At 47.4% G+C, this 26,559-nt stretch overlaps 1 protein-coding gene across 1 annotated transcript in view; it reads right to left on the reverse strand.

The window, feature by feature from the left end:
• Positions 1-26,559, reverse strand: part of LOC142591131 (neuropilin and tolloid-like protein 1) — a 469,467-nt gene that overhangs the window by 196,760 nt on the left and 246,148 nt on the right. The window contains exon 2 of the mRNA XM_075703514.1: positions 17,378-17,422. Coding sequence (XP_075559629.1) covers positions 17,378-17,422 — 45 coding nt within the window. The remainder of the gene's footprint in view (positions 1-17,377; positions 17,423-26,559) is intronic.

Genomic DNA, 26,559 nt, shown 5'->3' on the forward strand with positions numbered 1-26,559 from the left:
GACTTGGCGTAACTGACGGAAAATACGTTAAGGGTGCTAAGAAAGTACGAAATGCACCTCGCTATACATTTGTAATCCTGTTTCCTGGCCGTTTAATAAAAGGCTTGCTTCAACGGGTGCCATACGTTTGCGCTTGGAATCAGATATGCAATATCTCATTCAGCTGCGCGCTCACGAGAGCCAAGCTCGGCGCTCGCTTAATTTTTATTTATTTTTTTCCATCCAGGACATTTTTCCAACATTTTTTCCATTCCGTGCAGGACATTCCATGAACTAGGCCGTGCTTTTGGTACGCAATTTTTGCATTCAAATATGCGAATACATTTTTTTCCCTTATCCGTCCTCATCAAGCATCGCCGAGTGGCCAATCAAGCCGGCGCAAACTCATCCCTTTAAAATTGAACGAGCCCGCCGGCTATCGGCGATGTTTGCCATTTGCTTCACGTACTCGCCATCCCTCCCGGGGCTGTAGCTGGGAGCATCGCATTACGCAATGCCTCCGACACGTTGTAAGTGCAAGCAAACAGATAAAGAAACATCACTCTGATTCCCCACAATCTACAGGAATCAATGGAATGCGAAGCATTTCGCGGGTAGCTGGGTGTCCAGCATCGTTTGGGCTTCTGCAACGTGTCACTAGACGAATCAACATCTCCGTGTAACGCAAACAATTGTGCGTGTGACGATAGCAGTAAGGAGACGACGACGGCATGATAACTGATTTGTTGCACTCCGACGCAAAACTTTCACAACTAGGTCCGTTACACCCTTCGCCGATGCCGGCAACATAGCGTCTGAAGGCGCTAGCTGCCATGTACAAATGATAAGAGATACCGGCTATACCGGCGCGGCCTGCTGTCGCTTTTATGAAGCAGCCTATCGCTATGCGACGGGACGGCGCGCGCTCAGATGCCCTCGCTGATTTTAGCTGAGCGAAGCCACGCATGCGTGTGCGGACAAAACGGTAGAGTTGTCAGGCCGAATGGACGGAACGTCGGGCTTTTGCGTTAGCTGACCTTGGGTCAAGGTCAACCACACGGCACCGATATTTAAGGTGAAAGCCATAAGGCCTGTGGTGCCAGCGCACATGGCAAAACTGCGCCGTGACGAAAAACGGCCGAAGTCGCAAACAACTGTCAAGGAAATGCTCGGATTGACGTCACATTTCTCAGGGAGGTTCCTGTGAACAAAGTGAATCGGTGGTTTGGTACTGTTTGGTAAAATTCGGTACTGTTTGGTCTGGGTGGTGATCGAACCCGGGCTTCCGGGGTGCTAGGCGAGCGCGCTTCCCTGAAGTTACGGCTGCTCCGCGGTTGTGCCTTTCTAAAGGTGTGCCGTGTGCGTGCCTGATTGTGCACGTCATGTCGCAGATATCTGGCTGACTATACGCCTCGGGCACCACCTATAGAGGGGCCACTGAAAGCCACCTATAGCGGACGCTTCCAACAGTACACGCGGGAGCAGTAGCAGACGACAACCCTTTGCAGCAAGGATGGTTGAAGTTCGCGGCTGCGATTTCTCCTTTGTTCGGGTGTCAGGCTGCATCTTCTGCGGTGACAGCTGTAGGGAAGACGCTGACCTCTGTGCGAGCGGGTATGAACACGATGTTACCGGTGTTTGGGACAACATGGTCCGCATACGTGCAAGGTGTGTCCCGCAGACAAACGCCATGAACCCCATTTACATGACGTGGATCTCATGTTCACTAGCCGATAAATTTTGTTGAGTCATGCGATCTCTCGATGTTATTTTTTTATTCTACCCTTGCCGCAATGCTGCTTCTGTACCTGAATAATAAGCACCCGTCGTTAGTGCAGACTTATATCAAACAAATCCGCACGGTGCAATCTCTGCATATGTCGTTGTGATTTTTCTGCCGATGAATACATGTGACATCGCCGCATAAGTGCAGTCGAAGTCACCTCAAGAAGAGTAATTGCCAATTCATTGATGGAAACGCGTACACTAGCCAACGAAGTCACCAAACACACGGGTTAATAAAAGTGCGTGTTAGTGCTTTACCGCCGATGCAATTCTCCTCCATACGCCGATGAACTACAGTTCCCGCTGCAGTTTGTGCAATTTTAAATTCCCCAAGGGAGCTGCTTGGAAACGTACAAAGCTAAAGACTGACTAACTTTTCAGTACTTTCTTATATTACTAGAGAGAGGTGCCACATGATATATTTAAAGGCAGAGCAGCGCCAGTCAAAGTAGATGAGCGCTGGCGGCAAGGCCCGGTTTAGTCGTCTGCAGCGTAAGTATAAGAATTCAGTCGAGTACAAAACTCACATGCAAGAAGGGACTACGTTGTGAAACAAACAAATCACTCGGCGTGTTAAGTTTGCTGAGGCAGCATCGAGGTGCGATGACTTCCCAAACGGGACGCGAGCCTTTCAGCGAGAAATGGAACAAAAATACCATATCCAGAAGCTATAAGCAATTCTCGCCCTGAACTACCTATTTTCTAAACCCCCCCTCCCCCCATTTCCAGAAACCTAAACAATATCTAGGATGCCCTCGGGCGAAAAGAATAAAGCTGTTAAAGAAGCACTTCCTTGGTATCATTCCGATAAGACACAGCGTGATTTATACCCTTTACAAACAAGGCAGGGTGAAAACTTCGCAGCTCAAAAGAATCGACAAGAGTTATGCATGGAGCAACTAGCAACAGTTGAACATGTGCTAAGCCACGCATAAAATAGATGTATAAACATGAAGTGCGCGACAGCTGGTGTGAGGATTTACCGCGCCACATGAAGCCAACAATTTTAGTTCTTGCATACTTCAGTAGCTTTAATATACAACGCAATGCGCTCGTGCAGTCGTGCTGCCTAGCTAGCGCCACGCGGTAAAGAAGCGGATGTTACGTTTCGCCTACGACGCGCGGTTTAGCCGGCGCGACTGCAACAAAGCGGCAGACATTTTGGCCCGTTCGGCGTCGCCGCTACGCTCCCCGCCAAGCGCGTCCAGGCATGTTCCGATGCCACGTGTCTTCATGTGCGTGTGTGAGTGTATGTGCCATTGTGCCCGACCGGCGGCGGTACGACAGCGTGAGTCACCCTCTCCTCCCCATTGTGCCCGACCGGCGGCAATACGACAGCAGGAGTCACCTTCTCCTCCCCATTGTGCCCGACCGGCGGCGATACGACAGCAGGAGTCACCTTCTCCTCCCCATTGTGCCCGACCGGCGGCGATACGACAGTAGGAGTCACCTTCTCCTCCCCATTGTGCCCGACCGGCGGCGATACGACAGTATGCGTCACCTTATCCCATTGTACAGTCACGTGCTCGTCTATAGAGGGGTTCCTTCTTGCCCTCAACTGCGAGAGTATAAAAACAGCTGCCCCCGGACGCCAAAGGGAGGGCTCCGATTTCTTCTGTTGAGTAAAGTGCACTCCCGTCTCTCTACTTCGGTCAACCTGACCGCCAACTCTTTGCGATGTTAAAATAAACAAGTTGTTTTGTTGTTACCAGTCGACTCATGCTTTGCCGGGACCTTCGGATGCTTCCAGTTGTACCCCAGGCCGCCAGGCCAACGCTACCCTTGGGGCTTGCGACCCAGGTGCAACAACGGGCGTCAGCGCCGAGTTCCCAACAACTCGCGCCAGCAGTCCGACTACAACAACTGCCTGCAAGCGGTGAGATCGCGACAACGGAGGCCAGCAGCGAAGATATGCAGTTGACTGTATGCTGAGCAGCTCAACGACGATCCGGGAGCAGTGCAACGAGCCCTGTGTGATGACTGGTTGCCTGCAGCGGAACGACTGCGCTGAACTCTTGGCTGCGAGGTTTGGTGAGTGCGGGACTTTCTTCTTCTGAGCTTTGCCAGGCTTTTGTTAGTGTCAGAAACAGAGCTGGTAATTGCGGTTGTCGTTGCTGCCGGGTTAGTTTGCAGCAAGACAATAATAGGCAGTAGAGAAAGCAGCATTCAGAGCAGCCATGGATTTGAAGTCGTTGCGCAAACCGAAATTGCTGGAGCTTGCAAGAGAGTTGGGTCTGGATGTCTCAGACAAACTCAGAAAACCAGAACTGCTAAAGGCCATTCTTGAGTTAGAGGCTGAGGATGACGAGCTGTCGGAATGCCTTGAGACTATTGAGGAGAGGTCAAAAAGACAGGAGAGCGAACTTAAAGAGCAAAAAGAGAAACAGGAGCGCGAACTTAAAGAGCAGAAAGAAAAAGAAGAGCGCGACCACGCTTTGGAAATGAAGCGTCTCGAGGTAGAGATGGAACGCGCTCGTAATGGAAGTCAGGCACACGGTGCAGGAGAACGAGTATTGTTCAAAATGACTGACCTGATGCGGCCGTTTAAGCTTGGAGAGGACATTGGTTTGTTCCTGGTTAACTTTGAGCGAACGTGCGAGAAGCAGGGGTTCTCTCGGGAAACGTGGCCACAGCGCTTGCTCACTTGTTACCCGGCGAGGTGGCCGACGTAGTCGCTCGCTTGGATAGAGAGGAGGCAGAGGATTTCGACAAAGTGAAATCGAGTCTGCTAAAAAAGTACAGGCTGTCAGCGGAGGCGTTCCGTCGGAAGTTTCGGGAAAATGAGAAAGGCAGAAGTGAGTCATACACAGAGTTTGCGTACAGGCTAATGTCAAACATGCAGGAGTGGCTCAAAGAAGAGAAAGCGTTTGGTGACCACGAGAAAGTTCTGCAGTGTTTCGGGCTAGAACAGTTTTATAGTCGGTTACCGGAGAACGTGCGGTACTGGGTCTTGGATAGGCCAGACATTTGTACGGTGGCTAAAGCCGCTGAGCTAGCCGAGGAGTTTGTGACGCGTCGGGCTCGCGGAGCTAAGGACGGTCAAAAGGGTGAATTTGGCTCGAAGTTTGAGAGGCCGAAGTTCACACCCATGAGAGCAAAGGGGAACACACGTAGTGCGGATGCGAGTGAAAGCAGTGCGACCGAACCTAAGGAGACGGCGGCAGCCGAAGCCGAACGCAGAAAGCGGTTCGAGATGAGGCAAGCGCGCGTTTGTTATACGTGCCAGAAGCCGGGTCACTTTTCGGCGCAGTGTCCGGAAACAACACCAAAAGTTGTGTTTTTTTCATTATGCAGCACTGACGAGAACATGAAGCTTCTCGAGCCTTACATGCGAGACCTCCTCGTGAACGGGAAAGAGTGCCGAGTGCTTCGCGATTCCGCAGCTACGATGGATGTAGTTCACCCCTCTTACGTAGAACCCCATATGTTCACGGGCGAGTGCGCATGGATCAAGCAAGCCGTGGAAGCTCATAGCGTGTGTCTGCCGGTAGCAAAAGTGCTTATTGAAGGACCTTTCGGAGCGCTTGAGACGGAGGCGGCAGTGTCATCTATGCTGCCCCCCCAGTACCCGTACCTATTTTCAAACAGGTCCGATCACCTCCTGCGCGAGAAGGGGCTTTTGTTTGGTGAGGCTAGCGTTCAGGCCTTAACCAGATCGAAGGTTCGGGAGCTCGCTGCAAAGGCGGTAGTTGCGGGGCCAACGTTGGCGAACAATGAGAAAGGGTCAGAGGCGCAGCAAGCCGATATTCAGAGCACGCCCGAACTGAATAAAATTGAGTCTGTAACGTTGAAGGCGCCAGATACTGGAGAGGAAATGCCCGATAAGGGAAAGTTAGAAGAGCTATCTGCAGATTTGCTCATCGCGCCTACGTCAGACGGACTTAATAGGTTGCTAAAAGTCAGCCGGTCGGCTTTGATAGCCGAGCAAAAAAAAGATGGCAGCCTAGAAAACGTGCGCTGCAATGTCAAGGAAGGTATCGCCAGGAAAAATGCGCGTTTTGTGGAAAGAGGTGGAGTCCTGTACCGGAAGTATCTAGACCGCAGGGGAGTGGAGTTCGATCAGCTGATCGTTCCTCAATGCTATCGTCAGGATCTGTTGCGCTTGTCGCATGGGGGTTCGTGGTCCGGACACCTAGGAGTTAAGAAAACTAAGGACCATCTCTTGCAAGAGTACTATTGGCCAGGGTGTTTTCGGGACGCAGACCATTTCGTGAGGACATGTGACACCTGTCAGCGGGTGGGCAAACCAGGGGACAAATCGAGGGCGCCGTTGAAGTTGGTACCTATCATTACGGAGCCTTTTAGACGGCTCGTTATTGATACAGTGGGACCTCTGCCGGTAACAGCCACGGGGTACAGACACATTTTGACTGTGATCTGCCCAGCGACGAAGTTCCCTGAAGCAGTGCCGCTTAAAGAACTCAGCTCAGTTGAGACAGTCAATGCACTACTGTCCATATTTGCGCGAGTTGGTTTTCCTGCGGAAATCCAATCAGATCAGGGCACAGTGTTTACTAGCGCTTTGACGACAACTTTTCTCGAAAGGTGTGGGGTAAAGCTGTTACACAGCTCAGTGTACCACCCACAGTCGAATTCCGTTGAGAAGCTCCACTCCGTCATGAAGCGCGTGTTGAGAGCATTGTGTTTTGAACATCGAACTGACTGGGAGCTGTGTCTGCCTGGGGTGATGTTTGCATTAAGGACCGCGCCGCATGCAGCTACGGGGTTTTCGCCAGCTGAGCTGGTGTACGGTCGCTCGCTTCGGTCTCCGCTTCGCATGCTTCGAGAATCGTGGGAAGGCAGGGGCGACGACCCAGTCGTGGTGGAGTACGTGCTTAAGCTCCTCGAACGCTTAAGAAGGGCACAGGAGTTGTCAGGTGAAGCAATGGCAAAGGCCCAGCAGAGGGCCAAGGTTTATTATGATCGGGCAGCCAGGGCCCGTCGTTTTGAGGTGGGCGATGAGGTCATGATATTGCGCACATCGCTAAACAACAAACTTGACGTGCAGTGGGAGGGCCCAGCACGAATTGTTCAGAAACTGTCGGACGTTAACTACGTGGTGAGTCTGCCAGGAAAGCGGAAAGCACAGCAAGTTTACCACTGTAATCTGCTCAAACCCTATAAACAACGGGAAGCAGTGGTGTGCATGATGGTAAACGTTCCTGAAGAGCTTCCGGTCGAGCTTCCGGGACTAGGCTCAGTGACGAACAGGGAAGACACCGGTCAAGTCATTAGTGACCTTATCAGTAAAGCACCGCTGTCGCCTGAGCAGAAAACCGAACTACACCAGCTCTTACAAGAGTTTCAAGGTCTGTTCTCTGAGAGGCCTGGTAGGACTTCTGTCCTTACTCATGATATAGAACTTACCTCCCCAGAGCCAGTACGATCCAAGGCGTATCGGGTGTCACCCCGCCAGAACGATATTATGGAGGCTGAGGTAAAGAAAATGCTACAGCTCGGTGTTATTGAGGCAGGTGAGAGTGATTATACCTCCCCTTTGATTTTAGTTGAGGTACCGGGCAAGGAACCTCGTCCTTGCGTCGACTACCGCAGGCTTAATTCCATCACTAAGGATCAAATTTATCCGATCCCTAACATCGAGGAGCGCCTTGAGAAAGTTAGTAGCGCTCAGTTTATTTCCACCCTAGATCTTGTCAGGGGTTATTGGCAGGTTCCACTTACAGAAGAGGCTAGTAGGTATGCGGCGTTCATTTCACCAATGGGAACATTCCGTCCTAAAGTGTTGAGTTTTGGTTTGAAGAACGCGCCATACTGTTTTTCAAGCCTCATGGATAAAGTGTTGCGGGGACAGCAAGAATTCGCTTTACCGTATCTAGACGACGTAGCGATATTCTCCGCATCCTGGTCTGAGCATATGGCACACTTGCGGGCAGTGCTAACCCGCCTGCGCGAAGCGGGCTTGACAGTCAAGGCTCCTAAGTGCCAGTTAGCACAGGCCGAGGTTGTCTACCTCGGTCACGTGATTGGTCAGGGTCGTCGCCGCCCCTCTGAAATAAAGGTGGCCGCTGTGCGAGACTTCCCGCAACCGCGCACGAAGACCGATATTCGGTCGTTCTTAGGTGTCGCCGGCTACTATCAGAGGTACATCCCCAGGTACTCTGATATCGCGGCTCCCCTGACGGATGCTCTAAGAAAAACAGAGCCTCAAACAGTCGTCTGGGACGAGACAAAGGAAAGAGCTTTTAGCGCCCTAAAGAGTGCCCTAACAAGCCAGCCTGTGCTACGATCGCCAGACTATACAAAAGGGTTCGTTGTTCAGTGCGATGCTAGTGAGCGAGGCATGGGCGTTGTACTGTGCCAACGGGAAAATGGAGAAGTAGAACACCCCGTCCTGTATGCTAGTCGTAAGCTGACCAGTCGTGAGCAGGCGTATAGCGCCACCGAGAAAGAGTGTGCATGTCTCGTGTGGGCCGTTCAGAAATTGTCATGCTATCTAGCCGGCTCGAGGTTTATCATTGAGACGGATCACTGCCCTCTCCAATGGCTGCAGACCATCTCTCCCAAAAATGGCCGCCTCCTGCGCTGGAGCCTCGCTTTGCAACAATATTCCTTTGAGGTGCGTTACAAAAAGGGGAGTCTCAACGGTAACGCCGATGGCTTAAGTCGAAGCCCCTAACGTAGGAATCAGCCTCAAAATTGTTTGTTACTGATGTTTTTCTTCCTGAGGCAGGATTTTTTAACATATTGCTTTTGTTTAGTGTTTCAAAGTGATGATATGCTTTCTAGTGCAATTTTCCAATTTGTGGACGCGTTCTGAGTGGTGCTAGACTACTGTAAGGAACTAGGCAGTGGTATAGAAGGGGAAAGAGCCTGGCAGGGCTTAGTGAGGGTTGTGCCGTGCTTGCTGACTGAGCGGTTGAGTTTCAGCGTAGTTCTAACGCTTGCCGGGAACGAGAACAAAAATGTGAACTCTCCCGAAGTCACTTTGCAGTGTCCTGTGCGAACCTGAACGAGAGAACGAGGCCTTCTCTGTGCGCTGCGCTCAAGAAACGTCGAGGGACGCCCGACTTCGGTTATGAGCATCATCGAGCGACATCCCTCCGGACAGCGAATGCAGTCCCCTGTCCATCGGGATCTCCTTCCCCCGGCGGGGCGGTCTGTTACGTTTCGCCTACGACGCGCGGTTTAGCCGGCGCGACTGCAACAAAGCGGCAGACATTTTGGCCCGTTCGGCGTCGCCGCTACGCTCCCCGCCAATCGCGTCCAGGCATGTTCCGATGCCACGTGTCTTCATGTGCGTGTGTGAGTGTATGTGCCATTGTGCCCGACCGGCGGCGGTACGACAGTGTGAGTCACCCTCTCCTCCCCATTGTGCCCGACCGGCGGCGATACGACAGCAGGAGTCACCTTCTCCTCCCCATTGTGCCCGACCGGCGGCGATACGACAGCAGGAGTCACCTTCTCCTCCCCATTGTGCCCGACCGGCGGCGATACGACAGTAGGAGTCACCTTCTCCTCCCCATTGTGCCCGACCGGCGGCGATACGACAGTATGCGTCACCTTATCCCATTGTACAGTCACGTGCTCGTCCATAGAGGGGTTCCTTCTTGCCCTCAACTGCGAGAGTATAAAAACAGCTGCCCCCGGACGCCAAAGGGAGGGATCCGATTTCTTCTGTTGAGTAAAGTGCACTCCCGTCTCTCTACTTCGGTCAACCTGACCGCCAACTCTTTGCGATGTTAAAATAAACAAGTTGTTTTGTTGTTACCAGTCGACTCATGCTTTGCCGGGACCTTCGGATGCTTCCAGTTGTACCCCAGGCCGCCAGGCCAACGCTACCCTTGGGGCTTGCGACCCAGGTGCAACAACGGGCGTCAGCGCCGAGTTCCCAACAACTCGCGCCAGCAGTCCGACTACAACACGGAAAACAATATAAGTGGCAAACAGCATTCCGAACTTTAGCGAAATGCCTTTAAACCTCATGCTGCACTGCAGACGAACTTCGTTGCTCACGCGTGTAACTTTGATCGAGTGGAAAAAAACACCGACGAAACAAAGGAAAGGATGAGAACAAGAAATTTCCTTTCGAAGCGACGATCCATTTTTGCTACCGTTGCTCCCGCTGATGAGGGTTTGCCGGGAATGATTAGAACCGTATCGCCGGCATGTTTTCACCCGTATTTGAGCTCCCCACCCTGCAACAATTCTTCTTCGACATTCCCTGAAGCTTTGGCCACCCCACACGTGCGAATGGTGTAGCCTATCTTGCTCTGAAAACGTGAATAAGACAGAGAAGCACGATCAACGACACAACAAACTACGGCGCGCGCCAGGCTCCTCTCCCGCGTGTTCTGCGCAAGGCCACCACCAGTAGCGCGTCCGTCGGCGTGCACGGAGCGTATAGTGCGTGTGGCTGACTAATGCGGCGGCCCTGGCCGGGATTCGATCCTGTGACCTCGTGCTCAGTAGCCCAACACCATAGCCACTGAGCAACCACGGTGGGTCAAATACAGCGCTAAAACACTCTAATTATATGTTCGAAAGTATCACGCTGCTGCTATTAGCTAGGTGTCCCTACGTCCCAAGATAACTCTGTGTTTCAGGTATTTCATGCTTTGAAGGAATAGGAAGCATTTTAAGTGCAATGTGTCGCGTAGTTTTAACGTTTCTGGCTTATTTAGAGCCGTTACGAATATTTATTGAGCCCTCATCTTTTTCTTTTTACTTTTCCATGTTAATTTCACCTGGTGACCTCGCTGAACTAAAGGAGGCAGCTTCGTTATGTTTGGTGACTGTAAGGACAAGTTAATGGGTGACGTGTAGGTGAAGTTCAAAATAGATCGGTAATTGGGGCTTTCGCAATACATTACGTATGCAGGCACTCTAAATTGTTATGAGCGTGTCTAACGAGCGGGGAAGAAATTAACCGACTGCCCTGGCAGAACTATAAAATCCACCAAGACTAATTTTAGCGAAAATTGGAGGTACGCTATGGAAACTCTCTGTGCAAAGTTAAATGTGGTTGGATCAAGCACAGCCTTTGTAAAAAATTTATTATTAAAGTGTTAGTGCGCGTGATATGCCGCTATCAGGTATGCTTCCGAGTGTCCCGACATAGCTGTAGCTTACAACAGGTATATATTAGGTAGAAAGGGGAGGGGCGACGTGATAACTTATATATGCGACAAAATGTTTACGTTCCATGTGCAGTTAGAAGCGTTGCAAATAAATACTGAGCCGTCGTCTTTCCTTCCCTATTTTTAGGCGTCATAACAAGTTCCGACTTGGCTTCAGCGATGTCCTCGGTAAACTGAACAAGGCATTTTGTTTATTTTTGGCGAATATAAAGGGCGCGTTATGAGGAATATGTAGGTAAGCATCAAAGACAGGGGGCGGGAGGACTTATTATGACATTTGCAGTCAATTACGGATGCGAGTGATCCGGAGCTTTATGAATGTGTTTTGCGAACAAAAATTTTATCCCTTTACCCTGGGAGAACACTTAACTCAACTGATATTAAATCTATCGGAAATTAAGGGGGGGGGATGCAGGGAGGGAGGACACCATGGTGTATGTTATGGCGAAGTAACATGTGTGTTGCTTAATTACTGGCTTTTTAAAAATTCCCAAGGGCAAGTTTTCAAGCGGAACCGCCACACACACACAAACACACACACACATATATATATATATATATATATATATGGGCAAATTTTTTAAGTACGCGATATAATTACAAGGAACTGACACTTTTATCGGAACGGCTCGAAAGAAACGGCTTCGCTGGAGATCGGGTTGTAGTTCCTCAAGGTCAGCTTCAGTTTCAGTTTATTCTCCATTCAGTAACAATAACTAACAGATAGTATGCAGACGAGGGTCCCAAAGTCAATGAGTGCAACGGGATCCTCGGTTGTTCGCAAACATCTGCTATCTTTATTGCTTGTGAATATTGCAAGTAATTTATGTTCATTGTACTTCGTTGCGTACAACCTCGATAATAATATTGCCTATACTAGCGATACACTTATGGTGTAGCCTTAAACACCAAGTACAATTCTTTGTTTAATTGTTAAAATTTTCTATAGGAAAGGTGCATTTTAATGTGCGCTGTACTGATGATATTGAAAGGGATCTGGGACCACTGTGACGCCTTCATTGCATTTTGTCCCGGCGTCATCTTGAGGCGGCTCGATCTAGTTGCAAGAAATAAACTCAAATTAAAATAATTTATCGGGCCCCCGTGGTTAACAATGGGTGATTAATAAAGAAGTATATGTTTGTTAAATAGAAATAGAACTGACAGATGCATTTACACACATATATATAAAGAACTTGCCGCAGCTGGGCAACGATCCCCCGTTTTCGCATCACACGTAATGCGAAGACGTGGGATCGTTGCCCATCTGCGGCAAGTTGTTTTTTCATCCACTTTCATTGCCAGTGATTTATCATTTCTTTAATTCCTTTGTGTAATTTCCTCTATGTTGCCTTTGGTGTCCTTGTTGGCTTCTCATGATATGATTAATAAAAATCGGGACCTTCGGTTAACCCCTTTCCTTCTCGTTCACACACACACACACACACACACACACACACACGCGCGCGCGCGCGCGCGTGTATGTATGTATGTATGTATGTATGTATGTATGTATGTATGTATGTATGTATGTATGTATGTATGTATGTATGTATGTATGTATGTATGTATGTATGTATGTATGTATGTATGTATGTATGTATGTATGTATGTATGTATGTGTAGAGAGAGAGAGAGAGAGAGAGAGAGAGAGAGAGAGAGAGAGTGGTGACATCAGTTGCAGTTTGCCTTCTCCCCCCCTACTCGAGAAATATTTGGTATGCGCCCCTGACCGAGACTTTCCGCATTGAACAAGTTCTCCTACTGCGGTGGTGATCGTCGCACCTGCGTACTTGCTGTCATAGCACCAATATCGCCTCTGAAAGGGCCCTGCAGGCACCCATCGCATAGAGGCGCCACTGCAGGCCGACTCGCCGAAGCTTTCGGAAGCGTTCTCGGGAACAGCGGTGCCGCTTCCCGCCTCTCACGTATACAGGCGCGCACGCAATTTGTTGCAGTTCTTTCGGCAATGCCGGAACAGACGAAAACACGTATATTACTTTGAGAGTAAGACAAGCTAAGAAGTTGAACATACTGCATGTTTCTACAAGAGATAGGAGTTATTTGAGTAAAACGAGAATGTTGTGACACCGTAAATCCCAAACTTCATCCGAGATTTCTTCCATCACAACAGTCTTTTTGCCAGTAAGCAAACTTTTGTCACATATTTCACAACACCCTGAAGGTATTGCTGTCTAGATACGGTTTACTTTTTCCTTCTTAAACTGAAGAAAAGTGAAAATCATACACAGTCGTATCTCTTAAGCTCTCTGGCGTTCCTTCACGGAAGCTTGTGCTTATTTAGAAAACTTAGAAAAACAGCATAATGTCTGGCGAGAATGACCCCAACACTTGGGCTACGCAAACATTTGGGTCAATTGCTACCTTGTCTTAGGAGACAAAGTCGCAATTTAGTAAACGTAGCGAAGCGAGATGCCGAGCGATCTTTCGAAACGATAGAACGGCTTTCTTGACGTGGTAATGACAGTTTAACGAAGGTGTCAAACCCAAACTCACATTTATTTTTCAGGCATGGAAAGTGTACCTCGTTGAAGAAGTTCTTTTTTGTTTTTTTTTTTTGTTTTATGTTTGCGTGTGTGTCTGCGCGTGCGTGCGTGCCTGTGTCACTTAAAGTGCGGCGCGTTGAGGTTCGTCGCGCCTATCTCTTTTCATAAGCTGACACGTAGCAAGATTCTCCAATGGGATCGCAGCGAAAAGGGGCGGACGTGGACATTCCCTCCGTCTCGACCTCTTGTTCTTTCCCAACTGCCATGAATGAGTCGCATCAAATGAGACCAGACGGTCGGGGTGGCGCGTCTCCCCCGCGCAGGGTATATGACTCCACGCAGAATCCGCGCCGTCATAAACGGTGCGCGCGATACGCCGGGGACATTGTCATCTCCCCTCCACATATGCACAGCGCCGCTCATTACGAATGGGCGGCACATTGGAGGCCGTTCGTTATCGCGCGTGCCCGCGCAGCAGCAGAATCGGACATTCGGGGCGCCTTGTGCATCGACCCCTTATCGAACAGACGTGGCTCGGCGTCCCCGACCGTTCACATTAGACCCGCAGATGCCTGAACGACGTCGCTCGCTTCAGCGTGCGGCCAGGAATGCGTTGCCGTCTCCACCGTGACCACCGCGCTTCGATAACTGCCGCTATTTAGCTGCGTGTACGGGCTCCCATGTAGAGCGTAGTCGCTGATTTCTGCGCTTCCGAATCTGTTCCAAAGTTATTCGGGGCTGCAAAATGTCGTAGCCTCCTCGTTATCAGTGACTAGAGTTGTTATATTTTCTCGGGACTGCAGAATGTCGCAGTCTGTTATCAATGATTAGAGCTGTTATATTTTCTCAGAACACACGCTGTAATAGCATTCTGTCGTATCTTCAAACTTGCCAGGCAGGATTCTTGCCCTGAATCGATGGCTGCGCTGTGTTCTCGCGGCGCCCGCACACACCGCACACACACACATGCACGCACGCAGAGTAAGCTTTTTGGCGGTGCGGGTCTCAATAACCCTATTGCGGATCTTGCTACGACGCTCTTTGTGCACGAGAATGAAATAAAGGAACACCGGGAGCTTTGCATAATAAGGCGCAGCGCGCGCCCTAATTTGGATACCTCGCATTGCCAGCGGCTTTAGTTGGAATAGTGGGAATCGCGCATTCTCGTGGAGTTTTCCAGGCAAATGGCCGAAATATATGACACGTCTGTCGCATTGACGTTCGTATAAATTATTCAAATGCGCGAGAGGTGGAAATGAAGAAAGAAAATTTGTTTGCTTGCAGAGGCAGACAGCCCGACGCAGTGTTTTCTTTTGTCCCCTCGAAGTCGCGTTTACTTCAATGGCTCCCTCTTCCTTGGCTTTTCTTCATCTTCTTGCTGTTGGGCCAGAGCGTTCCTTGCGCACGCAAAGAAGCGTTTATAATTGGCAGCGCGCAGTAGGGCTTTTGACGAAAAAGGTTCACCTCGGCATCTGTTCGCGCATGTTCTTTAGCGCAAGGGTCTGTATCGCAGCGTTTCACGCGCCTGCTGGAAGGGACCGAGCTTAAGAGAGCCAACATAAATGCAGTCGTCTAACTTCCACGTGGTCTTATTTTGTATTTTGGAGGTACGCTGTCTTTCATGAAAATCCAGAGATGTTTGCCTGTATGATGGCCTGACATGCTACACCAGATGTTGGGCGAGAGACACGATACACACAGCGATAGAGAACCAACAAGACACACAGTGGGTACCTTCCCCCACGGAGCTGCTCACTCAAGCTAGTCCGGCGACTCCAAAGGCAATGCTTGTTAGCAGTAGGCTAAATCACATGAAACGCGGCTCTCTTATGCCGTCCCCTATACGTACAAGTTGCAGCTACTGCACAGGCGAGTTATGCGGAAATGCAAGTGAGATATATTCTTTAATTCAGTAAGGAAGCGGGACGAGTTTCCGTTCTGAAAGTGGCAGGAAAAGTAGGCACAGGGTGACCAAAATATTGACCTGTATTTGACACCATCTTTAGGCGTAATACCTTGTGATCGTCGCTGCCGTCACAACAGCCATTTTTTACTGGTATGTAGCAAAACACGTATTAGGCATTATAAGCGGACGTTAGATTTACCGGAAACTGGCGAAAAGAGGGCGCGCATGGCTGCCGTGCAAGCGCATAAGTTTCAAAACATTTTTTCAGGCCCAAGAATGATGACATCGTTTACGGGTGAACACGCGAAAATGTGGGCGGGTCTTAATTTCCTTGCTATTTCTTCTGATCACCGGCTCCCTGCGCCCCCTTTGAGCAGTTGGTCGCCTGATTACACACATATTAACGGAAATCAATGTAAGGTAGCTATGCTACAGGTGTCCAGATAAGAAAATTACTGCGGCGAACAAGCAAAATAACATTTTGCATCGTATTTCGGCAAAGTTGCAGTGTCTTTCCCGCGTTAAAGAAAGAAAAAAAGGGAAAGAAAAACCAAAGCAAGCAAAAAAAAAAACAGGAATATCTGGCTTCTTTGCAATGCCCCACAGCTCATATTCACAAAGAAGTTCTCACATCATAAATGTTCGGAAGAAAAGCTACCAGCCAATCGCGATGCCGGACATATTAGTAGCGAAGGGGCAGGCAGATGTTACGAAAAACAAACTTTGTGAATTCGGCCTTGCGTTGCGACGGGATACAGTGAATCTTATGACTTGTCTTGAGTTGTTATTGGGCTTCCGTCCCTTATTAAGAAACAGGGCGCGTATTCAAGAACCATCCTACGCACCACATCATTTGTAACAGCCACGGGCCAATCGTGGATAGCGGACGTCAGGTTACCGTAGCCAGCTGGGCAGTTGCGAACCATTCTTACAAACTAAAAAAAAACAATAAAGCTTTGCGAATTTGTTACCCGTTTCCTTCTTGTTTATCTTTTATTTTTCTTTTGTCATAAAGACGGAAGCTGTGACTGAAAGCTGTGTGTCGAAATAAAGAGGATGCCTGAAGTATTGCAGGAAACTGCAATACATTAGGCAGGCTGAATTAGGACGGTTTATATGTCAGGGAACAAGATGAAGGTTAATTCGGGATTCACTTTTAACCCTCACTATAGAATTACTTGAAAGCATACTCAACAATAATGTTCATATTCCTTATGGTTTCCTTGGCGTCAGTATTTGTTCTGCTTATGGCGTTATGGTAGCAAACCGGTTAAGCTAAACCGGTTAACCTCCCTGCCTTTCCTTCTCCACTTTTTTCTTCCTTCCTTGAAGGTTGTTTTAAATCTTGATTAGATTTAGCCACTTGATGTGCAATCGTTCACCTTATCAAACCGGGTTTTCCCATTCAGCTGCGCTACGGAATAGCGTGGCGCCATGCCAAGAGACGGCGCGCAGGATTTCAGACGGTGACGGCGTGTGTCAAGGCGGAATGCCCAGATTGTCCCATATGCGCGCTAATCACACACCCAGTCGCGTACTGCTGTTAACGTGCCGCTTTGAGACACTGGAATGGTTACCATGATCCACCCCCTGGAATCGCACTGTACACCAGCTGCAAGCGTCGCGTTGAGAGGGAACCTGGTCGGGTTGTGCAGGCGCTGTCCTGTGTGCTTAACCTGATGCCGCGATAGTTTCGTAGAGCTAGAAGCTGAATTTACAATATTTCTGGGCTGTTAAATCAAGTATACATTTTTTTATAATTGCTTTATTTTCTAAAATTAGCTTTTCTCGTTTCTTTTAAAGCTTACCCATCATCCTACTTACATTATCTTTTTCTACTTTACTTTCATTTAGTGTTCACATAACACTTGTTTAAATTAATGGAACTTATTTTTCGTAAGAGGTCTGATGCTTCAATAATTCATATTAAAGTTTTGTTACTATCAGTGGAGCTGGAGCTTTAATATTGGCGACTCAAAAAAGAATAATGAAAAATATTGACTTAATCTATGCTTGGACGTCGGAAACAGGTTTTTTTCCTCGGACCCAACGCCCATCCTTGCCATGCATAAGTGTCACACGAAAGGAAAGAAAGGACTTACCTGCAATCATACTGCTTGTTATTGTCAGGAGTGTGACTGCCAACGCTGAAAATGAAAAGAAAAAACAATGAGATGAGCAGGGTGCGACAATGAAATCACTTGACAGTAAACATGAATAGCGCCCTAATATCTAATGAAACTTGCGAAATATAAGCGCGCATATTCGGCGTTTGCTCGCGAATGCATAATTTATTAGAAGCTCAGGAGAACTGCCCTTGTAGACCGTAAGAAGTGCCCAGTAAGCCACTTCTTTGCAGAACTTTCTAATTATTTTTTATGGTAGCACGAAGCTTGAAGCTCACTCTTTCAATAGTTCGCTTCCGCTTTCATTAAGAACAAAAAATAGCTAAAGAACATTACCCTGAGTTATACGATGCGTGTATGCAACGACAGTTTAAATCATAATCAAGCGTAACTATTCGACTACAAAAACAGAAAATGCAGGAATTTCGTACACGGATAGAGCAGTGTATTGATCATAGAAGTTCAAGAAAAACCCATTAGTATGTCACTTGCTTTGAGCATAAACATCCAACTTGGCTGTCCTAATTCGCATTTTACCGTTTGGTTTCCATTTTCCCAGCACTGGTGCACCTGCACATTAAAGCAATGTTAGGTATGGCCTCTGGACACACTTATAGTGCCTTATTGTCAAAAGCGGCATACCTTTCTCACTTGTTTTCTGGTGGGTATGACTCTTTCAGTGCCCCTGAATTATTCCATCTTCGGAAATGCTAACTGTTTGTTCAACGTCCGCGCTCCGCAACAGGGAGACGCACCGCGATCTTCGCGGTCAACATGTGATTTTGTAATTCGCTCATGTGACACAAGCAATGGCGTACGGATCACTCTGTGTAGTCGATGGGTGGGCTAATCAGTGTCGCGGTGAAGGCCATCGGCCAAGTCGTGCCGAGTACGTCGGCTATCGTCAGGTCGCGGAAGCTAAGCAGCAGGGTTTCAATTGCGAGAGAAATAATGGGGCACTCGAGACGGGAACAACGTGCAATGGGTTTGGCCGCAAAAAAACGACCTGGCCAAGTTGACGCATCCTTATATTTTTTCGTTCTTATTTATGTGACTGTAGAGTTGGTGGTGGTCGCTAAACTGTGCGCAATCTTCTTCGCCGTTTTTTTTTCCTTTCTGAAAGTGGCTCTCTGTTTAAATTAGAAGATTATTTTCTTCACTCGCTGTCTCAAAATATGCGGAAAGTGCGATATTTCTTGTCTCTTGATGTCATGTCTTTATATAATTATTTCAAAATGACTGCCCCGCATGTGGCAACGAAGTGTTTCACATTCCCTTCCGCCAGCCGAGGGCAGCCAACCAGACGCTTTTACGGTTCACATCTCTGCATTCCTCCTCCTTTTCTCCCCCTCTCTCATTAACAGCTGTAAACATTCACTTCACCCAGGCCCAACCTTTCATTCATGCTACAAATTGACGTGGTGGAGAAGCCGGTGACACATTTGTTGCCAACGTTTCCAATACCATAATAAATGAGACTCCCAGTCAACTTCGTACATACAGCAACTACAAGAAACTAATGCCATAGATAAGATGAACTTCGTGCTCTTCTTTGTCCAGGTTAGTGACAAATGGTCTTTCTCCAATTGCATAAAAAGCAACTGCGTAGGCCTTATTCTGCTGCCAAGCCCACAGTGTCTGCTATCTTATTGCTACGAGTCGTTCTGTGTTGTCCAATTCCTTTTACAACTTAGCGGTGATGTCGAGAAGAATCCCGGTCCAGATAAGCTGGACCAAATCCTTGCCATGGTCACTTCAATTAAGACTTCGCAGGCTACTCTAGAAAGTGGACTCGAGAGTGTACATCAGAGGTTAACGCAAGTAGAAACTGCATTGTCTACATTAAGACAATACCACGAAAAAGTCGATGAGCGCGTAGCAACAGTCAAAGCGATGCGCGCAGATGTGAACCAAATTAACAAGAAAACCTGTGATTTAGAAAACCGCAGTCGAAGAAATAACATCGTGGTATACGGCTTGAAAGAAACCGCACGGGAAGATTACGCAGCACTTGAACAAAAAGTTGTGAAGGGCGTTATCAGGGATATATTGGGCGTTGAAGTACGTTCGCTGGAGCGTATTCACAGAGTTGGCTCTAATAAAGAAAATCGAGAGCGTCCTGTTCTCTTGCGCTTTTATGACTTCACAGAAAAACTGTCAATCTTGCGCAATGCTTTCAAGCTGAAAGGCAGTTCGCTATCAATATCGGAAGATTACTCTGCCGATGTTCGCGAGAGGCGTAGAAAGCTATGGCAGTCAGCCAAAAATAATCGTGCAAATGGTGATAAAGTTACGCTTGTATTTGACAAACTTAAGGTAAACGACGAGCTATACGTGTGGAATGATCGCGAAAGTAAGCGAGTCCAAGTTGGGCGGGCAAATCGAGACATTGACACGGGGCGTAGTGGTACGACCGCCTGACGGAATGAAAATCATGCCTCGCTTTCGTTGCTTTGTTTCAATGCCCGTAGTATTGTTAATAAAGTTGATAAATGTGAAGAATTAATACTACTGTACTCTCCAGACGTTATCATCATCACAGAAACCTGGCTCCATCCTGGAATCCATGATTCAGAAGTAGTCCCCTCCTCGTATACATTGTTACGCACAGATCGTGACGGGCGTGGAGGTGGAGTGGCTATTGCGATAAAGAATTACCTGCCCTCCCAAAGAGAAATAGGCACAGCAAATCACGAGAGTACGTGTGTAGGGTTAAGCTTAATGAGAACTCGCTCTTAATAGGCGCTATTTATAGATGTCCAGGAGCGCCAGATGAATATCTAGCACAAGTGCATGACTATCTACAGAGCATGACAAACCCACGCACTAAGATAATGCTAACAGGGGGTTTCAACTTACCGGACATAAATTGGGAAGACCTTACGGTGGGCAGGAAAGGAAAGCAGAGTACTGAGCAACTTTTGGATATAATGTTCAGTTTTTCTTTATCTAAACTTGTCAAAGAACTCACACGTGTGCAGGGAGACACGTCGTCGCTGCTAGACCTGGCTCTCGTGTCAGGATCATTATCAACAAGTATTAGCATGGCTGATGGTATCTCGGATCATAAAATTTTAGTGTTGACAGTACGCAACACAAATATGAGCCCAAACGGTTATACTAACCCCTCGCGTATTGAAATTAAAGACTACAACCGGGCTGCCGACGAAAGCGTAATAGATTACTTAGAGCAGGCATTAGATAATTTTTCAATTGAGTCTTTCGGCACTGTTAATGAGCTCTGGGTGAAATTAAAGGAAGCTATCGTGCACAGTGAAAAAACCTTCATACCTACAAAACTAAAGAGAAATGGGAAAAGGTCTCCTTGGATAACACGCCACATAATCCACCTTAAACGGAAATTGAAAAGAATGAGGAATAAAAGGAATACCTGCAAAGACATACGTGAACCTTCGCAGACATTAAAATCGGAGATCAGAACTGCGAGAAATAACTTCTTTTCAAATACCCTAGTGAACTTCATGCAGAACCAACCACAAAAGTTCTGGAGGTATCTATCGAAATCAGAGGATCGTGCTAGTAACTTAGAAATTAATGACTCTGTTGTAACAAATGAAGGCACTATAGCCAATACATTTAATAATTATTTTCAATCGGTATTCACTCGTTCACCTATAATAAGCACATCCTTGGATGAACCTGCCGTCGTTCTGCCAGAGCTTCTGATAACAGAGTCAGGCGTGTTGAACCTGCTTTTACAAATTGATACTAAGAAAGCGCCCGGTCCTGATGACATATCTAACACGTTTCTGAGGCGATATGCACGACAGTTAACACCTTCTTACACACCATATTCACCGAGTCGATTAGTACAGCCACGTTACCTGCGGACTGGTTTTGCGCAAAGGTTGCTCCTATTCACAAAGAAGGAAAAAAGACACTGGTAGACAAATATCGGCCGATATCACTTACAAGTTGCTGTTGCAAATTACTCGAGCATATAATTAACAAAGCAATCATGACACACTTAGAACAAAATAATTTATTGTGCCCAATGCAACATGGTTTTAGGAAATGGTTATCTACAGTAACACAACTTTTAGAGATTACAAAAGACTTCGCTTCAACAATTAATGATAGGTCAGAAATCGATGCTATATTCATTGATTTCTCAAAAGCATTTGACCGCGTTATACATCTTAAATTAATTGAGAAACATTGGTCTATTGCTATAGAACCAAAATTATTAGCCTGGATCACTGCCTATCTGTAGAATCATACACAATATGTGACCATTAATAATAGTAAGTCTGATTTACTTGAGGTATACTCCGGAGTACCACAGAGATCAATGTTAGGGCCACTATTATTTCTTATTTATATCAATGACGTTGCTAATTGTGTTGAAGCAGGCGTGAAAGTTCGGTTATTCGCTGATGACCTAGTTGTGTATAGCTGCGTGCGTGATGCTGAGGATCAGAAGCTCCTAAATGCCTCCTTAGATAAAATTGCTCAATGGTGTGTAACCTGGGGCATGGAAATTAACGTCAGAAAAACAAAGTGCATGACTATTAGCCATAGGAAGTCGTTTATTACATTCAATTATAGAATAGCGGGCTCCGACATAACACGAACAGACGCTATAAAATATTTGGGCTTAACAATTACAAGTAACTTAAAGTGGAACGTTCACATAGAGAATACATGCGCAAAAGCTTTTAAAACACTCGGGTTTCTACGAAGAAAGTTGGCTGCGGCTCCTCCTTCCGTTAAGTTATTAGCCTATAAAACTCTAGTGCGGCCCATTCTCGAACATGGCAGTATAGTTTGGAACCCTCATCAGGTATACCTTATAGAGAGATTGGAAAGAATCCAAAATAAGGCATTACGTTTCGTCTATTCAAAATATTCCCGTCGGGACAGCGTCACTGTTCTTCGAAATGCCGCAGGCATTCCTACACTTGCTTGTCGGCGGCGTGTGGCAGCAATGAAGTTCCTTTTTTTGCTTTATCATGATCGCATAAAAATAGATAAACACGTCCACTTGAAACCACCACATCGTCATTCCCGTAGAAAATGTCATGACAAACATATCAGGCAATACGTCACACGCTGTAACACGTTCAAATTTTCTTTTTTTTCCTGCTACCATTGAAATATGGAACGCTTTGCCCCGGGAAATTATTGGCATGGATAGCGTAGATAAATTTGTGGAAAGGGTAGAAGACCTTCTTATGCTATAACATTGATGTGTTATACTTGGTTATATTATGTCTACTTATATTTTATGCTTACTTATGAGGCTTACGATTTGTTTGTTATCGGTTGTATAGGATTTTGTATCGATTGCTGTTGTATCGGTTATGATTACTGATGTATAGTTGATAAATTGTACTCCTACGTGTACCGACCCGTCCACTCCCTGTAATGGCCTGTATAAGGCTGACAGTATTTTTCTAATAAATAAATAAATACAAATAAATGTAGCATTCACATTGTGTGCGCATGAACGTAACATACAGTGTTCGCAATAGTTATTTGACGCAAGAGTCAAAATTTTAGAGAGGCAAGCACAGAGTTCAGATTAAGCGCGAACAAGCGAAGTAACACGATTATATCGTGTGTGAATGGTTTAAGTGTGCATGACTAGCACTGTGTGGACACGCAGATTAGTGTATGCTTTATCAGTTTTTCATCAAATGCCCCGGGATTTTGCTTTTCTTTTTATTGACATGACACAAGAATACGCTGGCGCACAATTACGGCGTCGGCGACTCCTTAGTTCTTGAATATGTGGTACATTCATATAGGGCCTTATTCGTTAAGTTGGCACATTGTAATTTTGCCAGAATTGCCCTTTTTTTTCTGGCTGCGATGATACCATATATTTGATCTTTATAGCATACGTGTTGTGTTTTTTCGAACACAAAAACTAACGTCATGGTCTACAATGATGTTACCTAAACGCCCCAGTGCCGGATTATTTATCATACACTGTTATTTTCGCACAGACGCAGTATCGGGAAAGAAGCACGCCCCCCTCCCCGTCGTAGTAAGACCAGATAGATATATCACGTTCAGCTTTCATGTTATGCTGGCCGAATACATATGTCTAAAAGAACAGTCGACACTTTAGCTTACCATACACTATAAAACAGTGAAGTTTGGGCGTATAGCAATGAAGTCCAGCATCATTAAAGAAGCACAGGAATTATTGCCTTTATAAGTGGTAAATACGATTTATTAAGACCACACAAATGAAAATAAAAAAAAAAGAATCAGGAAGACGACATAAGATATGCCACAGCAGAAGAAGAATCTCGAAGCAAAATATTTCTGTCATCACAACATAAATAGCCTCCCTCTAACAACAGGACGCGAGACACACGACTGACGCCTCCGTTGCTATATCGTGACAGCAAAGTGTCATGTCGCAGTTGTGAAGTTTCTCTTGTTGTGACAGAAATTCTTGCCGCCACGTCTGAACCTTCCGACGTGACGACAACAGCGCGTTCCAAAGCATGACATAGTTTCCATTGTCATGAGAAAAAATTTCTTTCGTATTTTTTTACCCGGACACATGAACGCACACAGGCGTACACGTGCGCGCGCAAGCATTTACACACCCACGCACAAACGCGTGTGTAGGCACTTCTTCATGAGAATGAAACAGGTGCGAATTGTATTGCGAAGGTCGGCTGTCTTTCCTGAGCCCATCCTTTTACGCGTTTTCGGAAGACCAGCTTTTACTTTTTCCGCATGTATTTGGCCTTCAGCTCAGAATTCAGCTACCATACAAGGACGCCTGAATGTGCCTATGTGACCTTCTTTGCATTATACGAGGATTTTGTACAAGGGATTCCATACAGGCACTTTCAAAGCCGAAGACGCCGTGCGGAATCGCTGCTTCCTGGAGTGGACCACGTTTTGCTTTAGACAAAGCGCAGAAAACACAATATCCATTACTCCTTTGTGACACCCTCTTTATGCCGAGACAACGCGCTGCGTCGGTTCTCGCCGTCGCCGTTCACGTAATACGCAGCCATCAAGTGCTACTAGACGGCAGCGCAAAACTCAAGCCCGAGCGTCACACGCTCTCTCTCTCTCTCCATGCATGACACCAGAGCATCGCGGCATGACTGCGTCACAGCAGCCAGCAAAGGAAACGGCGCCCGTCGACGACGCCCGCGCACGAGGCTCGTCACTGCGCGAAGGCCGCTTTCGTAAAGAGGCGCCGCCGAGGCGATGGACCGCGTGCGGCGGACCCCATCGCGCGAGCAGCCAGCGACTCCGCGAGGGGCGGAGGAGGCCTGCGCGGGGATCCAGCCAGTGGGGCACGATCTCCTCGGCACGAGAATAAGACGCGCGCGCCGGACGTCCGCGAATAGAACGTGCGCGGCAGGCCGCCGACCGGAAAGCAGCACAAGCAACAAAGCCGCAAGCCGTGCTCCGCGGGTTTCTTTGCGCGTGGGCACCGTGTCGTAGAAATTTAACCAAGCCTTCCCTGTAGAAGCGCGAAATGACGGCCGCCGGTGCACCTGCTCGTCGCCTCAAACGCTCCTCTCTGTCTCGGCTCGGCTGCGTGCCCCGGGTGGTGTGCGCACGCGAAGCCTCGGGCAGGGCGACTCTCCCGCCGCCTCGCCTAGCCGAAAGCGAACCAGCTGGCCTCATTGCTCATTACCGCGTGTCACCGCGCGCTGATGGAGCACACTTTCGTGAGATCACTTTTTATTTCTTCTATAAATGACGGTTCATTATGAGCAGAGCGCTGATTTCGGCCACTTCGCGAGAAAAACGAGATACACTTTCCCATTACGCGGCGATCTAAGCTTTTGCCGTTTTGATAGCACTAATTTTCAGCAGGCGCGATTAAGCGACGGTTTCTCGCTGTTTCTGTCTTGACAAATGTAATGGGAAGTAGACGCAACTCTTCAAAGCTTTTACCTCACAACTATTGCCCAACTGCAAGTTGGCAAGCTCGCGGGGAAGTCATGCTTGAATACAATGCTGGCGCTGTCCCCAACTATAGCCCAACTTGCAGAGTTAATTCACTCGTAAATGTTTCGTTTTCTTCCCTTATTTTTTTGCTAACATTGGTCTTCTTTCATAAATAAATAAAATGAGCTCATCACATACAGCGACTGCAAAAAGATGGAAAGACAGAAGTTGTGTATTTTGCTGCAGACAAGGGTACCTATGTTCGTGAAGGATTGGTTCGTCTTTCTCGAAAAAGACAGACCTGCCCACTGGAACTGCCTTAAGTCCCCACCATGTTTCGCCCCATTATCCCACTCTTTCTTCCGTCATACGGGCTCTACATTGGACGAATGGAGTGTGTATGTTACTTTTGGATCACTCCATTCTTTCTTTCCTGTTTCGGTAAATAAGCGAAAATTAGTTACAGACCACAGCTACCGTCGGCTGTCCATCATATGTTCGTGGTCCATCGCTTTTCCAAAAGGGGGGAAAATGGGTGGTTGACACACGGGTGTCACGGGTTGACACCTGTGAGACCTGTGATTGGAAAACAATAGCGCAATCCCGCTGCGGCAGTTTAACCACCTATTCCGCTGGATTTCAGTTTCATGAGAACAAATTAAAGATACATCAGCGCTGCGTTAGAACAAATGTGTGTACCGCCACCCGCGGTTGCTTAGATGTCTGCGTCGTTATGGCGCTGACCATGGCGCCGTGTCTTCGATGCCAGGCCGCAACTGTTGCAATACGGTGGGGGCGAAATGCAATAACGCTTGCTTACCAGGGTTTGTGTATACGCTAAGGAACCCCAGGTGGTCCAGTCTAATCCGCAGTCCTCTACTAAGCGGCATTTATCACAGCCAGGTTGTACTTTGGGATGTAACACCACAAAGCCCCGCATCATTTGATATCACTTCGATACCGCAGCGCTGATTTACGCGTAGGAAACTCAACACATCCCATCGTAGCGTTTATAACACGCGGGGGGGGGGGGTCAGCTTATTGTTTATGGATGACTCAGCGAAGCAATTACAAATAACTAATTATTACACGAATTTGTTTTAACTGAAATAACAGTTCGTTGTTCATTTTAGCACTAATGTAGCGTCCGTGGACAGAAGTAGAGGTTATCAGGTTGTTCTAATTTTCTCTGTTGTAGAATGGTGTTTGGGCATGGTACAGTTACAACCCCTCATTTTAATTATGAACCATTTTGAATC

The sequence above is a fragment of the Dermacentor variabilis genome, chromosome 1 (genome assembly GCF_050947875.1).
Source record: "Dermacentor variabilis isolate Ectoservices chromosome 1, ASM5094787v1, whole genome shotgun sequence".
NCBI classification, from domain to species: domain Eukaryota; kingdom Metazoa; phylum Arthropoda; class Arachnida; order Ixodida; family Ixodidae; genus Dermacentor; species Dermacentor variabilis.